This window comes from Acipenser ruthenus, chromosome 60 (genome assembly GCF_902713425.1).
Source record: "Acipenser ruthenus chromosome 60, fAciRut3.2 maternal haplotype, whole genome shotgun sequence".
Classification (NCBI taxonomy): Eukaryota; Metazoa; Chordata; class Actinopteri; order Acipenseriformes; family Acipenseridae; genus Acipenser; species Acipenser ruthenus.
Window position 1 is genome coordinate 1,951,581 of NC_081248.1, and position 21,566 is coordinate 1,973,146.

The 21,566-nt window shown below is 44.0% G+C and overlaps 1 protein-coding gene across 4 annotated transcripts; it reads right to left on the reverse strand.

Annotated features, from left to right (window-relative positions):
* On the reverse strand, positions 1-21,006 carry LOC131696620 (protein tweety homolog 1-like). Of its 4 annotated transcripts, none has more exons than XM_059018573.1 (14): positions 20,253-21,006; positions 16,524-16,735; positions 15,055-15,166; positions 12,838-13,121; positions 12,485-12,580; positions 11,483-11,555; positions 11,084-11,159; positions 7,137-7,192; positions 6,908-7,000; positions 6,526-6,618; positions 6,278-6,417; positions 5,035-5,095; positions 4,272-4,350; positions 1-1,069 (listed from the first exon to the last, which is right to left on the reverse strand). In XM_059018573.1, the coding sequence occupies exons 1-13, from the start codon at positions 20,376-20,378 to the stop codon at positions 4,312-4,314; spliced, it is 1,461 nt and encodes a 486-aa protein (XP_058874556.1). In that variant the 5' UTR covers positions 20,379-21,006; the 3' UTR covers positions 1-1,069; positions 4,272-4,311. The 4 variants fall into 4 exon arrangements, with proteins under 4 accessions (XP_058874556.1, XP_058874553.1, XP_058874554.1 ...); XM_059018570.1 differs by having other exon boundaries at positions 4,913-5,095; positions 20,253-21,005; XM_059018571.1 differs by having other exon boundaries at positions 4,913-5,095; positions 16,524-16,854; positions 20,253-20,381.
* Positions 21,007-21,566: the final 560 nt, after the last annotated feature.

Sequence of the window (21,566 nt, forward strand, 5' to 3'; positions counted from 1 at the left end):
TTTAAAGGTAAACAAATTGTTTTATTAAAGGTTAAGTTTTAAAAAAACACACAAGGGTGCAAGACGACAGTGAGAACACCATTTCCACTTCCCCCTAATCGTAGTGCATTTACAGGGGAAGTTTCTACATAACTAAAGGGTTATTCTATAGTAATAATTGTATATTTCAGTGCATTCTTTTCCATCAATAATTTACTAGAGATCTACAGCAGCTACCCAACATGGTGCCTATATAATGTTGTAATCTAATGCGCTGGCATTGCCTGCTGTGTGCTGGGCAGAGCCTCGCTGTGCTGTACTGTACACAGGGCAATGCTGGTGGGTCCACACTGTATAACACTATGCAACCCTGTGTATAATTACAACAGCTACCCAACACACTATATAATACAAAATAACCCTTTAGATTATTTGATATCTATATAATAGTCATAATATTAAATAATAATAAAAAAAAAAACATAATATAATTTTGTTCGTACAAATATTGCTTGGGGTAAAAAACGTTTTTACAAAATATTTCTATTCAGGATTTCACATGTTCAGGGAAAGTATTGCTTTAAATATTTTAAAATATGAGTATTCAAGATAAGTGACAATGTAACATTACAAACTCCAGTTACAATGTAATTCTAGCACAGTCTAGTAAAATGATATTAAACTCCAGTTCCAATGTAATTCTAGCACAGTCTAGTCAAGTTTTATATGTTATACAGCAACACCAAACATGATTCAGACAGTCCCCCTGAGTTTCAATAGCCATACTTGTATGCTGCAAACTATGGAGATTGAAACTCAGGGGGACTGTCTGAATCATGTTTGGTGCCACTGCTATATAATCTATAAAAGTTAGAGGGGCTGAATAATTAACAGGTAGAAAAAAGGTATTAATACATTTAAAATTACAAACTTTGAAGGTTATTATATTTGTATTTTTTCTTGCATGTCTGTCCACATGTCCAAATGTCCACTTGTCTGTCCAACATTAGGACAAGAACTCAGTCCTGCTATGTCCAGCTGCACTGTTTAGTTGTGGGTCTCCGAATCCTGTTAACATGCTTGGAGAATACTGTCCAGTCAGAGTACAGGGAGAGCCGGAGGGGGAGGAGTCACGGGGGGAGGAGTCAGAGGGGGAGGAGCCAGATGGGGAGGAGCCAGGCAATACCGTAGTTGAAGGAATGTGTGTGGGGGGGGGGGGGTTGGTGGAATTTTGTGGGTTAGTTCGTTTTGTTATTTTTTAGATTGATTTGGGTGTGGAAAGATTTTAATGTTTGAAATAATACATTTTTTTACAAATGAACAAAAAATATATATTTTTAAAAACAGTTGATTTTGGAGGATAAATCAATTTTAATTGAAGAAAAGACAGAGAAAGGGAGGAGGAGAAAAACAAGAGTACAGTTTATTAAATACATCTAGAAAATGTAACGTATTAACATATTGACAAGACTGGACACTTGTATTAGTTCAGTGAGGAGACAGACAGTAGTCTTGTACCCTAAGAGACAGGGAGAGGGGGGTTGACTGGACTCTTGTATTAAGCCTCTTTCACACTGGTGCTCCTACCCGAGTCTCAACCCCGGCAGCGACCCGCCTCAAGATGTGGATCGACGCGCTTTGACCAGGATCGAGGGAGACAAAATGCATGATGGGCGTTCGTAAACTGGATTACTTCCGCAAGGAACTTTTCTGTTTATTCTGTTTAGCCTTGTTTCTGTTGATTGAGACACACCATGAGGCCGATTGCAGCAGGGATGAAGAAACATTCGCTCCAATCAACTGTAGCAAGAGCCCTGCGTGTAGATCTGTGATTTTGTGATTTGAAAAAGAATGGATTATTGTTTTAGTTTGATGTGGTTTGGCAGGGGCGATGTTTGCCTCTCATCTCTGCCAGACAACATCCTGTGAGAACGCACGGTCAGCAGCTAATGATGTATTACAAGTTGGCTGTTGAGCATGCATAATAAGAATCTCATGCAGAATGTAGCCAGCTCAGCATTGATGAAATGATTGCTAGTTTGGAGATGGCCACATAGATGAAAACCTGCAGCTATTGCTGACCGGGTTTTTGAATGGAGAAGGAGCGAGAGAGAGAAAGAAGGAAGGAGGTAAAGATTAAGGACCTGCACAATACTTGTTTTGGGACGGCGTTTTTTGTGTTCGAGATTTGTTTTTGTTTGAAACTTTTATTTTGGCTCTGCAAGCTGTGTTTTTGTTTATTTTTGTTTCAATAAATATGCAGTTAGCGCTTCAACCTTGTGTACTTGTAAGAACATAAGAACATAAGAAAGTTTACAAACGAGAGGAGACCATTTGGCCCATCTTGCTCGTTTGCTTGTTAGCAGCTTATTGATCCCAGAATCTCATCAAGCAGCTTCTTGAAGGATCCCAGGGTGTCAGCTTCAACAACATTACTGGGGAGTTGGTTCCAGACCCTCACAATTCTCTGTGTAAAAAAGTGTCTCCTATTTTCTGATCTGAATGCCCCTTTATCTAATCTCCATTTGTGACCCCTGGTCCTTGTTTCTTTTTTCAGGTCAAAGAAGTCCCCTAGGTCAACATTGTCTATACCTTTTAGGATTCTGAATGTTTGAATCAGATCGCCGCGTAGTCTTCTTTGTTCAAGACTGAATAGATTCAATTCTTTTAGCCTGTCTGCATACGACATGCCTTTTAAACCCAGGATAATTCTTTGCACTCCAGAGCAGCAATATCTTTTTTGTAACGAGACGAACAGAACTGAACACAGTATTCTAGGAGAGGTCTTACTAATGCATTGTAAAGTTTTAACATTACTTCCCTTGATTTAAATTCAACACTTTCCACAATATATCTGAGCATCTTGTTGGCCTTTTTTATAGCTTCCCCACATTGTCTAGAGGAAGACATTTCTGAACATAAACTCCTATTTCTTTTTCATAGTTCCCTTCTTCAATTTCAGTATCTCCCATATGATATTTATAATGCACATTTTTATTGCCTGCATGCAATACTTTACACTTTTCTCTATTAAATGTCATTTGCCATGTGTCTGCCCAGTTCTGAATGCTGTCTAGATCATTTTGAAATGGTGTTTGCTACTCCTATTTTTGTATCATCTGCAAATTTAACAAGTTTGCTTACTATACCAGAATCTAAATCATTAATGTAGATCAGGAATAGCAGAGGACCTAATACTGATCCCTGTGGTACACCACTGGTTACCTCGCTCCATTTTGAGGTTTCTCCTCTAATCAGTACTTTCTGTTTTCTACATGTTAACCACTCCCTAATCCATGTGCATGCATTTCCTTGAATCCCTACTGCGTTCAGTTTGAGAATTAATCTTTTATGCGGGACTTTGTCAAAAAAATGAACCATGTCGTATGCTTTGCAATTATCCATTGTTGATGTTGCATCCTCAAAAAAGTCAAGTAGGTTAGTTAGACATGATCTCCCTTTCCTAAAACCATGCTGACTGTCTCCCAGGATATTGTTACCATATAGGTAATTTTCCATTTTAGATCTTATTATAGTTTCCATAAGTTTACATATAATAGAAGTCAGGCTTATTGGTCTGTAGTTACCTGGTTCGGTTTTGTCTCCCTTTTTGTGGATCGGTATTACGTTTGCAATTTTCCAGTCTGTTGGTACAACCCCTGTGTCAAGAGACTGTTGCATGATCTTGGTTAGCAGTTTGTAAATAACTTCTTTCATTTCTTTGAGTACTATTGGGAGGATTTCATCTGGCCCAGGGGATTTGTTTATTTTAAGAGCTCCTAGTCCCTTTAGCACTTCTGCCTCTGTTATGCTAAAGTTATTTAAAACTGGATAGGAACAGGTCGACATGTGGGGCATGTTGTGTGAGTGTCCACTTCCTGGTCTGGGGACGTCACCACTTAGCTGTCCTGTCACATCAACATTTGGGCCAACGATTCAATCCAGAGAAGCTGAACAGATGAAAGGATGGTCCAGTGAACGATACTGCTTCCAGGGCATTGGGTACGCACGTTGTGTGCTTGCTTCTGTCACCCAGGGTTGACCCTGCTTCTTCAAAAAGCAGTGTGAACTCACATAGCCAACCCAGGTAGAGCATGCCAGTGTGAAAGGGGCTTTAGTTTAGTGAGGAGGCAGACAGCAGTCTTGTACCATAAGAGACAAAGAAAGGGAGGTCGACTGGACACTTCTATTAGTTTAGTGAGAATACAGACCATAAGACACAGGGAAAAGAGTTCACATATGTAGTAATGCATTTAGTATTATTCTTTAAAAAATAAACTATATTTTCTTACCGAGGGGGGTGGCGACTGTCTTTCGATCAGCGGGACGCTTTCAAATCGAGGACTGCCACTGAATAAAGCGTTTTGAGCCCTGGAACAATATAGAGATCATATAAGCACAAGGATCAGTCTGTATATTGAAATAACAGACCTGTATAACTGTAAGGTCTGACATACTGTATTACAATGTCTGGGTTAGAATAAAGCATTGTGAGCCCTGGAGCAATATAAAGACCAGTGTTAAAGGCCATATAAGCTCTAGGACCGGTCTGTATATTGAAATAACAGACCCATGTAACTATAAGGACCGGTCTGTATAGTACAGTGATACCCTGCTCCTGCTCCATCTCCCAGCACCCCAGTATAGTGTGGGTGTGTCTCTGTGTGCTTTATATCAGTGCTTTGTGTTGTGGTATATTGTGTTAGAGTGTATTGTATTATATTGTGTAGAATTGTGTCTCAATGTTCAGTGTTTTGTGGTATTGTGTTGTGTCTCTTCACTCACCTGCAGTGAGAGAGGGATGGGGTGTGTGTGTACTGTATTGTGTAATGTGTTGTGTTGTATTGTGTTGTGTTGTGTCTCTTTGTATTGTGTAACGTGTTATATTGTGTTGTGTGTATTGTGCAGTGTTGTATTGTGTCTCTTTACTCACATGTAGTGAGAGAGGGGCGGGGCACTGGAGAGGGGAGGAGCCGAGGCCCCCCCCTGGTAACTATAGAAACCTGGCAGGACCCCTGATGGCCCCGCCCTGCTCGTGGGCATCTGTCTACGTGCCTGATGAGAGCCGAAGGGGTCCTCGCTGTCATCATCAGAGTCGTCGTAATCACCAGAGTCACTGAAAGACAGAGCGAGAAGGGGAGAGGAGGGAAAGGAGGAGGGGAGAGAGGTGAGAGGAGAGAGAGAGGAGAGAGCAAGGGAGAGAGAGAAAGGGAGAGGAGGGAAAGGAGGAGAGAGGGAGGAGGGGAGAGAGGTGAGAGGAGAGAGATAGGAGAGAGCAAGGGAGAGAGAGAGAAAGGGAGAGGGGGAAGAGAGAAAATGTAAATGTGACAATATAGATGGACGGATGTATGGACAGACAGACACCCCCCTATATCCCCAGAGTCTGATAACTTCCACGAAATAATGTTAATATCAAGTGTCATGACAATCTGAGTCGCGATTCTCCGGATACATGGAAATGTGTGAAGTGTGACACGTACGAACGGCCACCTGTATTTAAAGATGGGTAGCACTCCTTTAAAGGAAGGACCAGTGATAATATTAATAAAGACAATAAGATGTAAGAGAACACATTTTAAAGATGGTGTAACAGGGGAGATCTGTGCTGACTGTCTGGCGCATGCGTGGTACTGCAGGAAGGGGGCAGCAGACTCGTAGATCTGCCTGTCAGTCATGGCAGTGACACAGAGAGGTGGGGAAGAGGGTGTGTGGGCTTTCCCTCTCTCTGAGTGGCTGAGAGGGGGGCCTTGGGGGATTGCTGACCCTATAAGATAACACTCTGTTGTTCACTCAGCCTGACCCTCTAAGACAAAACGAGCCAGCTGGCGGAAGCTCTGCTGCCAGACCGAGCACGGCCAGAGAAGAACGAGCACAACAACCGATTAATTAAAAAGAAAAAGAAAAGGAATTTTTAGGAGCGGGGAAAAGAACTTGGGCAGAACCCCGAACAGTATAAGCAGGTTGAGGGCCCTGCGGATCGCGACAGTCGGGGTAACGCTGCCTGTAGTTTTATTACAAATAAAGTTGTCTCCTCTGTCAGTGAATTGCCCACCACCCTTCCACAGATGGTTAGCACTCCTTTAAAGGGGGCAGTGATAATGTTAATAAAGCTAATAAGAGGTGAGAGAATGGATTTTAAACATGGTCAGCACTTCTTTAAAGGGAGGGGCCAGTGATCAAGTTAATAAAGCTAATAGAGGTAAGAGAATGGATTTTAAACATGGTCAGCACTGATTTAAAGGGAGGGGCCAGTGATCTTGTTAATAAAGCTAATAAAAGGTGAGAGAATGGATTTTACCTGTGAAACTGGTCCCAGGCTCTCGGCAGGGTGCAGAGGAGAGAGGAGAATGAGAGAGCGGAGAGGAAAGAGAAGAGAGAGAGATACAACACTCCCTCCATCCCATCATAACACAGGCCCTTTATAGCATCTAGATAGTCCTGCAGAGAGAGAGAGAGAAAGCGAGTGAGGGAATTAGAGAGAGGGGCAGACACACACACACACACACACACACACACACACACACAGAGACTCTCACACACACACACCTTGTTCAGTGCTCTGCAGTTCAGTAGTGCCACCAGCTGCTGGAAGTTTCCCTCGGTGACGTTGAGAACCTGCTGCAGCTCAGAGAGGCTCTTCTAAGGAAACAAGAAGAAAAATACAAGGAATACATATTTATTGATGATTACATAAATAATTACATCAAGAGAGGAGAGGACAGGGGGAGATGGAGAGGAGGGGGGAAGATGGCAGGTGGGGAGAGAATGGGGAGGAGAAGGAGAGCGAGAACGAAGGGGTAGAAAGATGCCTGAGCAAGATACATCAAAATTGTGAGGAAAGGGAGAGAGACAGACAGGCAGGGAGAGAGACGGAGAGAGACAGGCACAGACTGGGAGAGAGACAGGCAGCTGTGTGGGCAATACTGACTTCAGCCTGAGGGAATTGTGGGATAGCCATGGCCTCCAGGCCAGTGAGTTGAGCATGGATATTAGACAAAGCTCTCTGAGACTGAGTGAGTCGCTGACAGAGGGAGAGAGAGAGAAGAGAGAAAGAAACGTGTCAGAAATGTGTGCCCAGTCTAATATCGCAGCCTGCAACCTCCTCATTGGAAGTGCCTTTCAATACATCTGCCTTTCAATAAGAATAATAAGAATACCTGTTGGAAAGGACTTCTCATTCCCTTGTTGCAGAGCAGGTAATACTCCAGGACATCTGAAACAAACAATGATGTAAACAAGGACGAGAGAGAGGGAGAGGGAGAGGGAGAGAGAGAGAGAAGGAGAGAGAGAGATTGAGATTGAGATTATCCCTTGCCCCCCCCCCCCTCTCCCCAGCACAAAGTTTTTGGCTTTCGATGGCATCCAATGGGGATCTGAAAGAGACACCAACACAACCGCCCCCACGCCCCCAAAACACATGCACTTTTAACATTAATTCTCATGCTGTGCTCTGTTAGGGGTGTAAGAACATAAGCAAGATAACAAAGCATGATGTCATGTTTCACCCTGCATGCTGTGTGCTTGCAAACAACACTGTGTGGTCCAGTGGTTAAAGAAAAGGGCTTGGAACCAGAAGGTCCCCGGTTCAAATCCCACCTCAGCCACTGACTCATTGTGTGACCCTGAGCAAGTCACTTAACCTCCTTGTGCTCCGTCTTTCGGGTCAGACTTTGTTGTAAGTGACTCTGCAGCTGATGCATAGCTCACACACCCTAGTCTCTGTAAGTCGTCTTGGATAAAGGTGTCTGCTAAATAAAAAATAGTAACCACAGTAATACAGCATCGTGGGAATACAAGCTTTTTGCGATTTTGTTACATTTCTTTTTATTCATATTTTGGTAAGATTCTCATTTTTATTATTAAAATGCCACCTACAAGTTGGAGGGCGAAATGAGATTGTTGTAAAAAAGAAATGAGACAAGCTGAGCTTGCTCATCACACAAATGTTTTTTCTTTACAAAACACTGCATTAAGGAGATGATTTAAGGATACGTGCAAAGTGATTTGCGGGTGCAAAACCCACACATATGTGTTATTTCAACTATCGATGTTTTCCCTTGGCTCTTTTTTCGCTGTGCAGAGATTTCCGTCCTTGTCCGTGTCCCTGTCCACTGAAGTCCAGAAGTCAGACACGGGGCATCTTGCTTTCAACTGAATATCGTTTTGAAGATGAAGAATCTCCATTTCCAGTTCAACACAATCCAAATTAAACTGTTCAGAAATGTCACTAACATTCACATCCATAAAGGGATTCGAAGCAAACATTACATATTCCAGCTGCTGAAAATCATGAAATCTGTCATTAAATTCTTGCCTAAGGATTTTTTTTTTCTGCAGCTGTTGCACCCAATACTCCAACTTTAATTTGAAAGCCTTCGCAGCGCTAATCATCATGTCTGGCATTGTAAAAATGCCAAGCAGTCAACACACTGTGCACAGCTTTCATTTCTTGACTCCAATGAAGTTGTAATTTCTGACACAAGAGAATGAAATTGGCACAGTACTCTCTCTCTGCTAAGCCACCTCAAATTCAAATTCAAATTCAAAAAAATGCTTTATTGGCATGACAAAATGGAATTGAGTCTTGCCAAAGCAATTCAAAAATGAACATTATCACAAAACAATCCAGACAATACAATACAACAACAACCCTCCCATTTCCCTCCCTCCCTCTCTGTATTTACAGTGGACATGGGTGCGCATGAGTGCCTGGTCCCCGTGCTCCAGGGTGTCTACACCAGGTTCTGTCTCGCTGTCTCTCTGTCTCTCTGGCTGTGGCAGGCAGCTACATGCTGGGCAGCTAGCTCTGCTGTCTGCTGCTCCTCTCCTAACAGAACTGGCAGTTTTTCAGTCAGAGAGCAGCTGGAATGTTGTGGCCTGATTGGCCAGTTTGGGGAAGTACGTGTCCCTGATTTGCTTATACTGGGGACAGTGTAACAGGAAGTGCATTTCTGTTTCTACCTCTCCCAGATCACAGTGACAGCACAGCCTTTTTTCTTTGGCAATCCAGGTTTTTTTGTGCCGGCCAGTTTTGATGGCCAGGCTGTGGTCACTGAGTCTGTACTTGGTCAGGATCTGTCTATGTTTTGTGTTTTTGACCCTGACCAGATATTCTGCCAGGGTAAATTCTTTTTTTAGGGCCAGATAGCATTGTAATTTATTGTGAGATTCAATTTTGTTATTCCAATGTACTTTATAATTGTTTTCCAGATTTAGATTAATTTGTTTCATTTTTTGTGCTGGGAGTTTTTTGTTGGTGGTGTTCTGAAGCTCGCTAGTGTTAATTTGGCTCAATTGGCTGAGTTTCAGTACCATTCTACTGAGGGGATTCTCTTGTGGGGGCTGTGTGCAGCTCCGCAGTGCAGTGTGGTGGTAGGACTGCAGATCAGCCTGCTGTAGATTTATTTCACAATAAGCCACCTTATTTCACAAGTTTTGGTCCATTCTCTGAGGATCTCTGAAAAAGCTGGTTGCTGTTTGGTCGTATTCAGAAGTCTCTGCCTTCAAAGACAGCTCTTGTCTTTACTTACATTCTACAAAACACTTCCCTATAGTGGAATGTAAGCATAATCTTAAATTTATATCTCACTTATATTGAAGCATTGCTATAGGGATGGGAGTTATGTTTTAGCTTTAGAAAGTGACATATTAGATGCTTTAGGATTTTTAGCAGTGGGTGTTTATTAGCGTTTTGCATGTCTAGCCCAAGGGCAAGATATGTTATAACCATAATTGTTTGAAGTATTAACGCTGTTACGTTTGTAAAGGTACTGGACCTCCCAGATTGCCTATTGGCTGGGATCCGACGTGGTCTGTAACCACTGGATCCATTTTTAAGCATTTAATAACTTGAAGGAGTACGGTTAATGCTCTAAATCGTTGAAACTTCAAATTGAATGGGTCTGTGAGATTATTCTTGATTAAAGGTTGTCAAAGGTAGACAAACTATGTACTTTAGGGTCTGAACCATCTATATATCTCCCTGTTAGCCTCCCCTGGGTTCTCTGATCAAGAACCAAGGAGGCTGTGTGGTCCAGTGGTTAAAGAAAAGGGCTTGTAACCAGGAGGTCCCCGGTTCAAATCCCACCTCAACCACTGACTCATTGTGTGACCCTGAGCAAGTCACTTAACCTCCTTGTGCTCCGTCTTTCGGGTGAGACGTAATTGTAAGTGACTCTGCAGCTGATGCATAGTTCACACACCCTAGTCCCTGTAAGTCGCCTTGGATAAAGGCGTCTGCTAAATAAACAAATAATAATAATAACTAAAGTAGTGCTTGAAATGACAAGCTCCACAGCTTTTACAGCTGCCTGCACCTGACACATCGCTTTCATCTGCGACACAAGTATGAACCAACCCATAAGGCCATATTTATTATTGGGATTAGTGGGTATTTGGTTACACGCGTTATACCTTTCTATATATTCGTTCCATCAAAAGTTCTCAATTATAAATAAAGTATTTTAAATGCATAATTCCCACGATCAGCTAGTTTATTTATTTGCTGACTAATGACAATTTCGACTCCCGTTTGTACTTCTCCCCTCCATTTCAAACTTATAAATAAATCATGTTATCAATTTATTCAATGTCATATTTACTGTAGATTCCCCCGATAGGTTGTTTTTCTTTGCTGTGTCTGCGATACAACCCACAATACTCACACAGGCTTTTGTATATCTTCAGTGTTTTTTTTGTTTGTAATTCTAGTTTTATGTTTTTGAAATGAAGTTTGGCAGGGATAGGGTTAAAATCCCATCTCTGTGATAAGCCATGTGCAGAATGCGGCTGGGTGCTGCTTGTTTGTCAATGAATCCTGGCCACATGATATAGAAGAGCAGCCAGCCCCTTTGTTCAGGGCAGGAGTTCGTTTAGGAAAAGGACTGGGAGCAGCAGGCTGAGACAGCCTTTGCTTGGGTACGGATTTTTCTTTTGTGCATTTTGTTTGCTTAGTTGTTTGTTTTGTTTTGTTTAAAAAAAATATCGCAGAGAAAGCGCTCTCCTGTCTCTGCTGCTCCCTCCACTAGTCTTGACAACAACATTAACTTCCACAATACATTCACCCTGTTATATATACATACTTATATATATATATAAAATGTACCTTGTCTTACTCCGAGATCCAACTGTGTTGTATTTAATATGTAGGTGTCTGGATCCACGCAAAAATCACTGAGAGCCTGAGAGAGAGAGAGAGAGAGAGAGAGAGAGAGAGAGAGAGAGAGAGAGAGAGAGAGAGAGAGAGAGAGAGAGAGAGAGAGAGAGAGAGAGAGAGAGAGAGGCATTACTATTGTTCTTGTACTGGCTGACACAGTTCTGGCCGAGAGCCCAAATGAATTATCTGATGAGTAAATAGAAAGAATAGGAGCCATCGCCACTGCAGACAAACAAACAGACAGACAGACAAACAGACAGACAGACAAACACCCGACCCAACAGTTTATTCACAGCACTGACTCTCTCATTCTCTCCCAGTCTCTCTCACTCTCTCCCAGCGCCTTACCACAGCAGTAGCAGTCTCCAGACCCAGTGAACCCCAGCTGAGAAACAGAGCGAGCCAAGAAAGAGATGACATTCTGAAAGAGAGGAGAGAGGAGAGGGGAGAGAGAAGAGAGAGAGGAGGGGGGAGAGAGAAGAGAGAGGAGGGGAAAGAGGAGAGAGGAGAGAGAAGAGACAGAGGAGAGGGGAGAGAGAAGAGAGAGAGGAGGGGGGAGAGAGAAGAGAGAGGAGGTGGGATAGAGAAGAGGGGGAAGAGAAGAGAGAGAGGAGGGGAGAGAGAGAAGAGAGAGAGGAGGGGGAGAGAGAAGAGAGAGGAGGTGGGATAGAGAAGAGGGGGAAGAGAAGAGAGAGAGGAGGGGAGAGAGAGAAGAGAGAGAGGAGGGGGGATAGAGAAGAGGGGGAAGAGAAGAGAGAGAGGAGGGGAGAGAGAGAAGAGAGAGAGGAGAGGGGAGAGAGAAGAGAGAGAGGAGGGGGAGAGAGAAGAGAGAGGAGGTGGGATAGAGAAGAGGGGGAAGAGAAGAGAGAGAGGAGGGGAGAGAGAAGAGAGAGAGGAGAGGGGAGAGAGAAGAGAGAGGAGGGGGAAAGAGGAGAGAGAAGAGAGAGAGGAGAGGAGAGAGAGAAGAGAGAGAGGAGAGGGGAGAGAAGAGAGAGAGGAGAGGGAAAGAGGAGAGAATGGTCATCACCTTTTTCCTCACACTGACAGCTCTAGTTTTGAATGCGCAGCCATGGCGATGGGGGCTGAATGTTACTGAAATACATCCATAACAATTACACTTTATAGTGCTGAATTAAGTATACCGAATACATTCAATAAATGAAGATCTTTCTCTGTGTCTTCAATGTAAATTCAGTGAGAAACAACTGGAGGTCTTTCTCAGTGTCTTCAATGTAAATTCAATGAGAAACGACTGGAGGTCTTTCTCAGTGTCTCCAGTGTAATTCAATAAGAAACGACTGGAGATCTTTCTCAGTGTCTCCAGTGTAATTCAGTGCCTCAGATACTCACAGCACCAGCAGCCAGCGTGTTTCCTTAGCGAGAGCCAAGAGGATGAAGAGACAGATGAGGAGGTCTAGAAGAAGCAGAAGAACGTAGGAGAGCCATCTGCGAAAGAGAGGGAGAGGGGAGAGATTTCACTGTGTTAGGAAAGTGTATGTAGTTATACATGTTTTGTTTTAAAAACTGACACATACACACAAAAAGCACACCAAAGTGTAATAAAGCTCAGTGTAAGCATGGTAAAGCACAAAGAGATGTGGCAAAGCATGTTAAAAAACAACAGGGAAGCATTGTAAAGCACAGAGAGGTAGATCCATGGTAAACTTTCTCAATATGAGACTGATTCTCTCTCTGTCTCTCACCTGTATTCCTCGAGGGACCCCACTCTCTGTGCTGCCCAGTCCACACTGACTGCGCTCTCTGTCTGATTCTCTGCAGTATAATTCCCCTGGGTGGTTAGCTGCGCTGCACTCAGGGGGGGTGTGGCCTGGAGGGGCAGGTTCGACAGCAGGTCAATCACAGCCTCCGCTTGCCGACGGGCATTCCGAGCGACGATAATGAGGTCATCGCGCCGGGACAGGAGCTCCTCCAATCTGGTGAGCTGATCAGAGACTGCCAGACCCAGCAAGGACACGGTGTCTGAGACCTGTCAATGACGAGACACAGACATAAAACTACAATACAGAGACCTGTCAATGACACGACACAGACATAAAACTACAATACAGAGACCTGTCAATGACGAGACACAGACATAAAACTACAATACAGAGACCTGTCAATGACGAGACACAGACATAAAACTACAATACAGAGACCTGTCAATGACGAGACACAGACATAAAACTACAATACAGAGACCTGTCAATGACGAGACACAGACATAAAACTACAATACAGAGACCTGTCAATGACACGACACAGACATAAAACTACAATACAGAGACCTGTCAATGACACGACACAGACATAAAACTACAATACAGAGACCTGTCAATGACGAGACACAGACATAAAACTACAGTACAGAGACATGTCAATGACGAGACACAGACCTGTCAATGATGAGACACAGGCATTATAATACAATACAGAGAGACAATACAATACAATACAAACACACTGAAACATGAAAAACGAGACACGTGCACACTGAGACACACACATATACACACAAAGACAGACTGACACATGCATACACACACAAACTGATACAAACACACACACTGAGATACACACATAAGAACCTAAGAACATAAGAAAGTTTACAAACGAGAGGAGGACATTCAGCCCATCTTGCTCGTTTGGTTGTTAGTAGCTTATTGATCCCAGAATCTCATCAAGCAGCTTCTTGAAGGATCCCAGGGTGTCAGCTTCAACAACATTACTGGGGAGAGACAGTGTGTGAGAGACACACACTGAGACACACACACTGCTAGACACACTCACAGGCACACAGAGACACACACACCAGACACACAAACACACTGAGATACACACACACACTAAGACACACACACAAACAAACACACACTGATACACACACACACACACATAGACACACAGAGTCACACATGTACACAGTGACTCACACACACACACACACACACACAGTGAGACACACACACAGTAAGATATACACACACACAGTGAGACACACACAGTGAGATACACACACAGTGACATGCACACATGCACAAACAGACACACACACACATTGAGACACACAGGCACAGAGTGAGACACACACACACACAGTGACACACACACAGTGAGATACACACACAGTGACACGCATACAGTGACACGCATACAGTGAGACACACACACATGCACAAACAGACACACACACACATTGAGACACACACACAGAGACACACACACATGCATACAGTGACACACACACAGTGACACACACAAAGTGAGACACACACACAGAGACACACACATGCATACAGTGACACACACACAGTGACACACACAAAGTGAGACACACACACAGAGACACACACATGCATACAGTGACACACACACACAGTGACACACACACAGAGACACACACATGCATACAGTGACACACACACACACAGATACACACACAGTGAGACACACACACAGAGACACACACATGCATACAGTGACACACACACACAGTGACACACACACAGAGACACACACATGCATACAGTGACACACACACACAGTGACACACACACAGAGACACACACATGCATACAGTGACACACACACACACAGATACACACACAGTGAGACACACACACAGAGACACACACATGCATACAGTGACACACACACACAGAGACACACACACAGTGAGACAGAAATCTCACATGCCTATGGAAGCGTAGCTAGAACTGAAGAGCAGCTCCTGAACTCACAGTGAAAGCAACACAGACTGAGCAAATATTAAAAACAGTAAATGATTTGAGTAATTGCAATCATAAGAAACATTCTGAATGATTGCAAACATCATAACAAGGTAAGGGGGACAATTATATTTTTTCCAAACACTTGACAACATATGACATCATACTGCTTGCCTCTGATTGGTTACTCACCAGAATGTCAATGGAACTCAGCGTGTGATTGGCTGTCGCCAGGGAGTAGGTCATCTGATACATCCCATCATTGGCTTCGCTATTACCATAGAAACCAATTCCAATAGCAGCACTGAGAGAGTGAGGAGAGGGGAGGGGAAAGAGAGAGATGGAGAGAGGGAGAGAAGGGGGAGGAGAGGGAGGAAGGGAAATAATAAAGAGAGGGGTGAAAGAGGGAGTGGAGGAGAGAGAAAGACAGAGGGTTATTTTTTTGTTAACTTACACCCCCAGATTCTGATACTCTCAGAAATATTAACTTCTCTAGAAATATTTCCAAATATAAGTGGTACAGACAGACAGACAGACAGTCTCCTTACACCCCAGATTCTGTTTCTCTCAATAATTTGTGTTAAAGAAGGACATAAGAAAGTTTCATCACAATCGGACAAGCGGTTCTTAGATATAGATACATGTAAAACTACTGTCGTGGTTAACTCCTTTAAAGGGTGGGCAGTGATAATGTTAATATTAAAAAAGTATGTCCTCCCATTCTCTACTGCTAAATGGATTGACCCAGCATCTGTCTCCAGAAAGTCCCCTTCTCATCCAGCACAGATGGATCAGTCCAAACTTGATTTGAAAAACTGACCCAGATACTGTGAGGCAAGAGTGAAAATATAACACTGAGCCTGAGGGAGGGAGAGAGAGAGAGAGAGAGAGAGAGAGAGAGAGAGAGAGAGAGACTTTCCAATGCATCTGCTGCTCTGTTCAAACTGGGAGTCTGGTATATACTGAGGATATAGTGTGAACATTATTTAGTTACTGAGAGTATCCATTTCTGGGGATATAGGGGGTGTCTATCTGTCACACTAGACACATTATTATTTATTTCTTAGCAGACGCCCTTATCCAGAACGACTTACAATTGTTACAAGAGATCACATTATTTTTACATACAATTACCCATTTATACAGTTGGGTTTTTACTGGAGCAATCTAGGTAAAGTACCTTGCTCAAGGGTACAGCAGCAGTGTCCCCCACCTGGGATTGAACCCACGACCCTCCGGTCAAGAGTCCAGAGCCCTCACCACTACTCCACACTGCTGCCCTATTAAATGAATATACTATTAAGTGAATATACTAATTGTGTCCCTGATTATAGTTATGGATGAGGTTTTAACATAAACTGCCTCGATGGGATTCAAATTCCAAGCCCCGTCTACAAGTCAGGGTTCCCAAGTATTTTCAACCATTGAGGTATTTTGTGGTGAGATATGGAACTGCAAGCATTACACATGTTTCCATTTATCTGAAGAGCCGCTTATCCTGGGGACTTTTTAAAAAGTTTAAAACAAACCATGTGGTCTCAATAGAGCTCTCAGAATCATGTCTGAACTACATCAGGTACATCAGAGTGGAACCATTATTAACCTGCCCCCCTGCAACACTCTGCCCCCCTAGTGGATGGAAGCAACACTACATTTCTTACCAGCAAATCACAACGGCCCCGACAGTACCCCATGTGACACAGCAGAGCCGACGCCCTCCAGTGACATCATCACACTCGTCATCGTCATCGCTGTCATCGACCTCCTCGTGGTTACCACGCCGACGGCAGCACCAGCCAATCAGAGAGGAAGAGACCCCGAGCAATGAGAGGAGGAGACAGAGCGCGGAGAGAGAGGAGAGAAGGAGTAGAGTCTGAGAGAGAGGAGCAGAAGAGAGAGAGAGAAAGACAGGGGTGAGGAAGAGAAAGAGAAAGACCATTTAAAAACAATGCCGCACGTTCAGTCTGTATCTGTTACAGAATAGTTAATTTACTATGAATAAGGCAAAGGGACAGGAGAGAGGGGAGGGAGGAGAGAGTGGAGAGGAATAGAGGGATTAGGAAAGAGGCAAGATGAAGGAGAGAGGACAGAGAGAGGGGAGAGACGAGAGAAGAGAGGGGAGGGAGGAGATAAGTCATAGGACAGGGGGAGAGTGGAGAGGAATAGAGGGATGAGGAGAGAGGCAAGATGGAGGAGAGAGGACAGAGAGAGGGGAGAGGAGAGGAGAGAGGAGAGAAGAGAGAGGAGAGAGGGGAGGAAGGAGATAAGTCATAGGAGAGAGGGGAGAGTGGAGAGGAATAGAGGGATGAGGAGAGAGGCAAGATGGAGGAGAGAGGACAGAGAGTAGAGAGGAGAGAGGAGAGAAGAGAGGGGAGGGAGGAGAGGGGAGAGACGAGAGAAGAGAGGGGAGGGAGGAGATAAGTCATAGGACAGAGGGGGAGAGTGGAGAGGAATAGAGGGATGAGGAGAGAGGCAAGATGGAGGAGAGAGGACAGAGAGAGGGGAGAGGAGAGGAGAGAGGAGAGAAGAGAGAGGAGAGAGGAGAGACGAGAGAAGAGAGGGGAGGGAGGAGATAAGTCATTGGACAGAGGGGGAGAGTGGAGAGAGTGGAGAGGAATAGAGGGATGAGGAGAGAGGCAAGATGGAGGAGAGAGGACAGAGAGAGGGGAGAGGAGAGGAGAGAGGAGAGAAGAGAGAGGAGAGAGAGGAGGAAGGAGATACGTCATAGGAGAGAGGGGAGAGTGGAGAGGAATAGAGGGATGAGGAGAGAGGCAAGATGGAGGATAGAGGACAGAGAGAGGGGAGAGGAGAAGAGAGAGGAGAGAAGAGAGAGGGGAGAGGAGAGAGGAGAGAGAATTTAAACAGTGCTGCACTTTCTGTTTGTATTTGGGACTCCATAACAACATGTTATCATCGTTTAGATGCTAAACAGCACACTGAAGACTGAAGCTGTTCAAAGACGGCGCTCACATTAAAAACAATGGTAAGTAATAACTTTAAAATGAGCCGAATTGCACAAGCGCGGCTGCAGAGGATTCGATACACACAACAAGACAATAGACAACCTCTGTAGATACCCCTCCTAAGGTAGAGAAGGAGAAGCAACTTCCAGGGGAAATATTCCACTTCTGGATGCCACTTACAGGCAGCATTCCCCTCAATAAACCCTGTGCTTTCAAATACTCAAACTACAGGACCTTACTACTGTCTGTCACACTTCACACATTTCAACATACAGGCAGTGGACAAAAAAATGGAAACATCTGGGTAAAGGAGGGACACCAAGTATATTGAAAGCAAGGGCTTCCACACAGGTGTGGCTCATGCGTTAATTAAGCAAATAACATCCCAGCATGCTTAGGGGCATGTATAAAAATGCTGGACAGGCCTGGTTGCCTATAATTATGGCTAGCATGGCTGCAAGAGGAGACCTCAGTGACTTTGAAAGAGGGGTGATTGTTGGGGTGCGTTTGGCAGGAGCTTCAGTGACCAAGACAGCTCAACGTACTGATGTTTCACGAGCAATGGTGTCTAAGGTGATGTGGGCATGGAACTCTGAGGGAAAGACATCATCAGCAAAGGGCAGCAGTGGGCGGAAGCGCATACTCCAGGATAATGATATCTGTGCATTAATTCGAAGTGCAAGGCAAAACAGGCGAGCAAGTGCAGATCAACTGACTGCAAACTTCAGCCTGGGGCACGAGCAGCCAGTTTCATCAAAAACGGTCCGCCGAGAACTCCACAGAGCGGGATACCATAGTGGCCCAACACCCTATTAAGTGAATTTACATTGGTGCTTCCATTTTTTTGTCCTCTTCCTGTATATCTGGAGAACCGCTTATTCGATTCTCATGAAACTTGCTATTGGCATTGCTTAGCTATTGAGAACATGCGATTCTGGGTGTACAGGGGGTGTCTGCCTGTCTGTACAGCTGTCCATACATTTCTGCATCTATCTGGAGAATCGCTTATCAAAATTTGATTAAACATTTCATTGCCATTTCTTCTTCTGTTCTGTACATACTGTTGATATACAGGGGGGTGTCTGAATATTGAATTCAGGGGGTGTCTTAATACTGAATACAGGGGGTGTCTGAATATTGAATACAGGGGGTGTCTTAATACTGAATACAGGGGGTGTCTTAATACTGAACACAGGGGGTGTCTTAATACTGAATACAGGGGGTGTCTTAATACTGAATACAGGGGGTGTCTTAATACTGAATACAGGGGGTGTCTTAATACTGAATACAGGGGGTGTCTTAATACTGAATACAGGGGGTGTCTTAATACTGAACACAGGGGGTGTCTTAATACTGAACACAGGGGGTGTCTTAATACTGAATACAGGGGGTGTCTTAATACTGAACACAGGGGGGTAGTTTTAATATTAAATACTGGGAGTGGTCTTTTTTTTCAAGTCCCTCTCACTGGTTTTTATTTATTTATTTTTTTTGCTTTTTGTTGCAGAGCTACTAAACCAAGGATTAGAATAAGCATCCAATCCCAATGCAGTTGAGAGGAGAGATTAACTGTAATCTCACAGAGGCGACACAATACTAAATGCTTTTTACTGGAGAATGTCCTCAGCAAGTTTCATTACAATCAGACAAGCGGTTCTGTAAATGGGCGGTTCTGTAAAAGGGCAGCAGTGTGGAGTAGTGGTTAGGGCTTTGGACTCTTGACCGGAGGGTCGTGGGTTCAGTCCCAGGTGGGGGACACTGCTGCTGTACCCTTGAGCAAGGTACTTTACCTAGATTGCTCCAGTAAAAACCCAACTGTATAAATGGGTAATTGTATGTAAAAATAATGTGATATCTTGTAACAATTGTAAGTTTCCCTGGATAAGGGCGTCTGCTAAGAAATAAATAATAATAAATATAATGTGAAAATGTAAGTGTGGCAGACAGACAGACAGACAGACAGCCTCCACAGCCCCCCAGATTCTGATCACTTGTGCTAAAGAAGGTCTGCAGCAGGTTTCATCACAGTTGGACAAATGGTTCTGTAGATAGTTGTAAAAATGTAAGTGAGATACAAACCTCAAAATTCAAGTTTCCCTCATGCTTTCCCATGGTTATGCTATGCCATGTCTTTTAATATGCTTTACCAGACCTCTCTGTGCTTCACAATGCTTCCCTATGCTTTACCAGACCTCTCTGTGCTTTACAATGCTTCCCTATGCTTTACCACACTTTCACTGTGCTTTATCACACTCTGCTGTGCTTTTACTGTGGGACACTTCTATAAGGGTTAGTTTATCATGGTTTGTTTTTTAATCTGCCTCCCACGCCTCTCTGTGCTTTACACTGCTTGCCTATGCTTTCACTGTGCTGCTTTATCACACTCTGCTGCGCTTTATGAAGATCAGTTAACAGCTCTGATCCTACCTGCTGATATTCCCACACCTCCGGCTGGAATGTGTTCCCTCGGCTCTCCAATCCGAAGTCCAACCTGGGAATTCTGTGGCAGAGCAAGACCCACTGGGAAGGGGAGTATCCCAGGAACGCTGCCATGGCGACGGGAATACCAGGAATTCCAAAGAAGTAGTATTCCAAACAGTGTAGTGAGGGAGAGAGAAATGGAAAGACAGAAAGAAAGAAAGAAAGAAAGAAAGAAAGTCCAACTGGTTTGGTAAATGAATAAAAACGACTCAATCAATAAATATGTGATTTTAGTAGAGGGGTGGAGAGAGAGAGAGGGAGTGATGGAGAGGTAGAGAGGGGATGAGAGTTAAAGAAAGTTTAGGGAGGGAGAGGGAGTGAGGGAGAGGTAGGGAGAGGATAAGAGTTAGAGAAAGTTTAGAGAGAGGAAGGAACATGCTAGTTTAAAAAGAGAATGGAGACAGCAGAGAGGGATGAGAGAGAGGAAGAGGTCGTATCAGAGAGGGAGTGAGAGAGGAGGGTAGCAAGGGAGAGAGATCATAGAGGAGAGGGGTAGAGAGGAGGGAGGTCAGAGAAATAAACAGGGTAGTATTGATACAGCGAGTGTGAAGGAGAAAGCAGGTGGTAGAATAGAGAGAAGTGAATGGAAAGATAGAGGTACTAGTTTAAAAACATGAGTTTAGATATAGAGTGAGAGAGAGAGAGAGAGAGAGAGAGAGAGATGGAGTGCTGATCTCGCTGCTAGTGCATCTGCTGTAAACATCTCTCAGAGACACAGGGAGGGAGAGGGAGGAGTTTGTGTGTGAGAAACACAGAGAGGGGGAGAGTGTGTGAGAGAAAGAGATGGCTAGAGAGGGAGGGGGAGGGAGAATTAGTCTGTGTGAGAAAGAAAGAGTGAAGGGATTAGAGAGGAGGAGATTCTGAAAGAAAGGAGGGAAGAGAGAGGCAGATGGAAAGAGAATTAGAGAGCATGGGGAAGGAAGGGGAGTGTTTGAGAGTGAGGAGAATTGGCAACAGGAGAGTCTGTGTGTGAGGGGGAATAAAGAGAAGGGAGAGAGGGAGAATTGGAGGAGTGTGTGTGAGAGAGGGCTAGAACAGGAGGGTATGTGAAGATTTCAGAGGAAGACGGCGAGAGAGCTTATCCAGTTCCCATTAAACTCTTCATTGGCATGTCTTATTCTGCACGGCTCTGTACATGCTGTTGATACACGTCATGCTCATGGTCTTTCCCTCACACTGAGAGCTCTGATTGTGAATTGCCAGGCACTGAGTGAAATAATCACAGCAGTGCTCTGTGTGCATGCAGGGAGTGTTTATCTA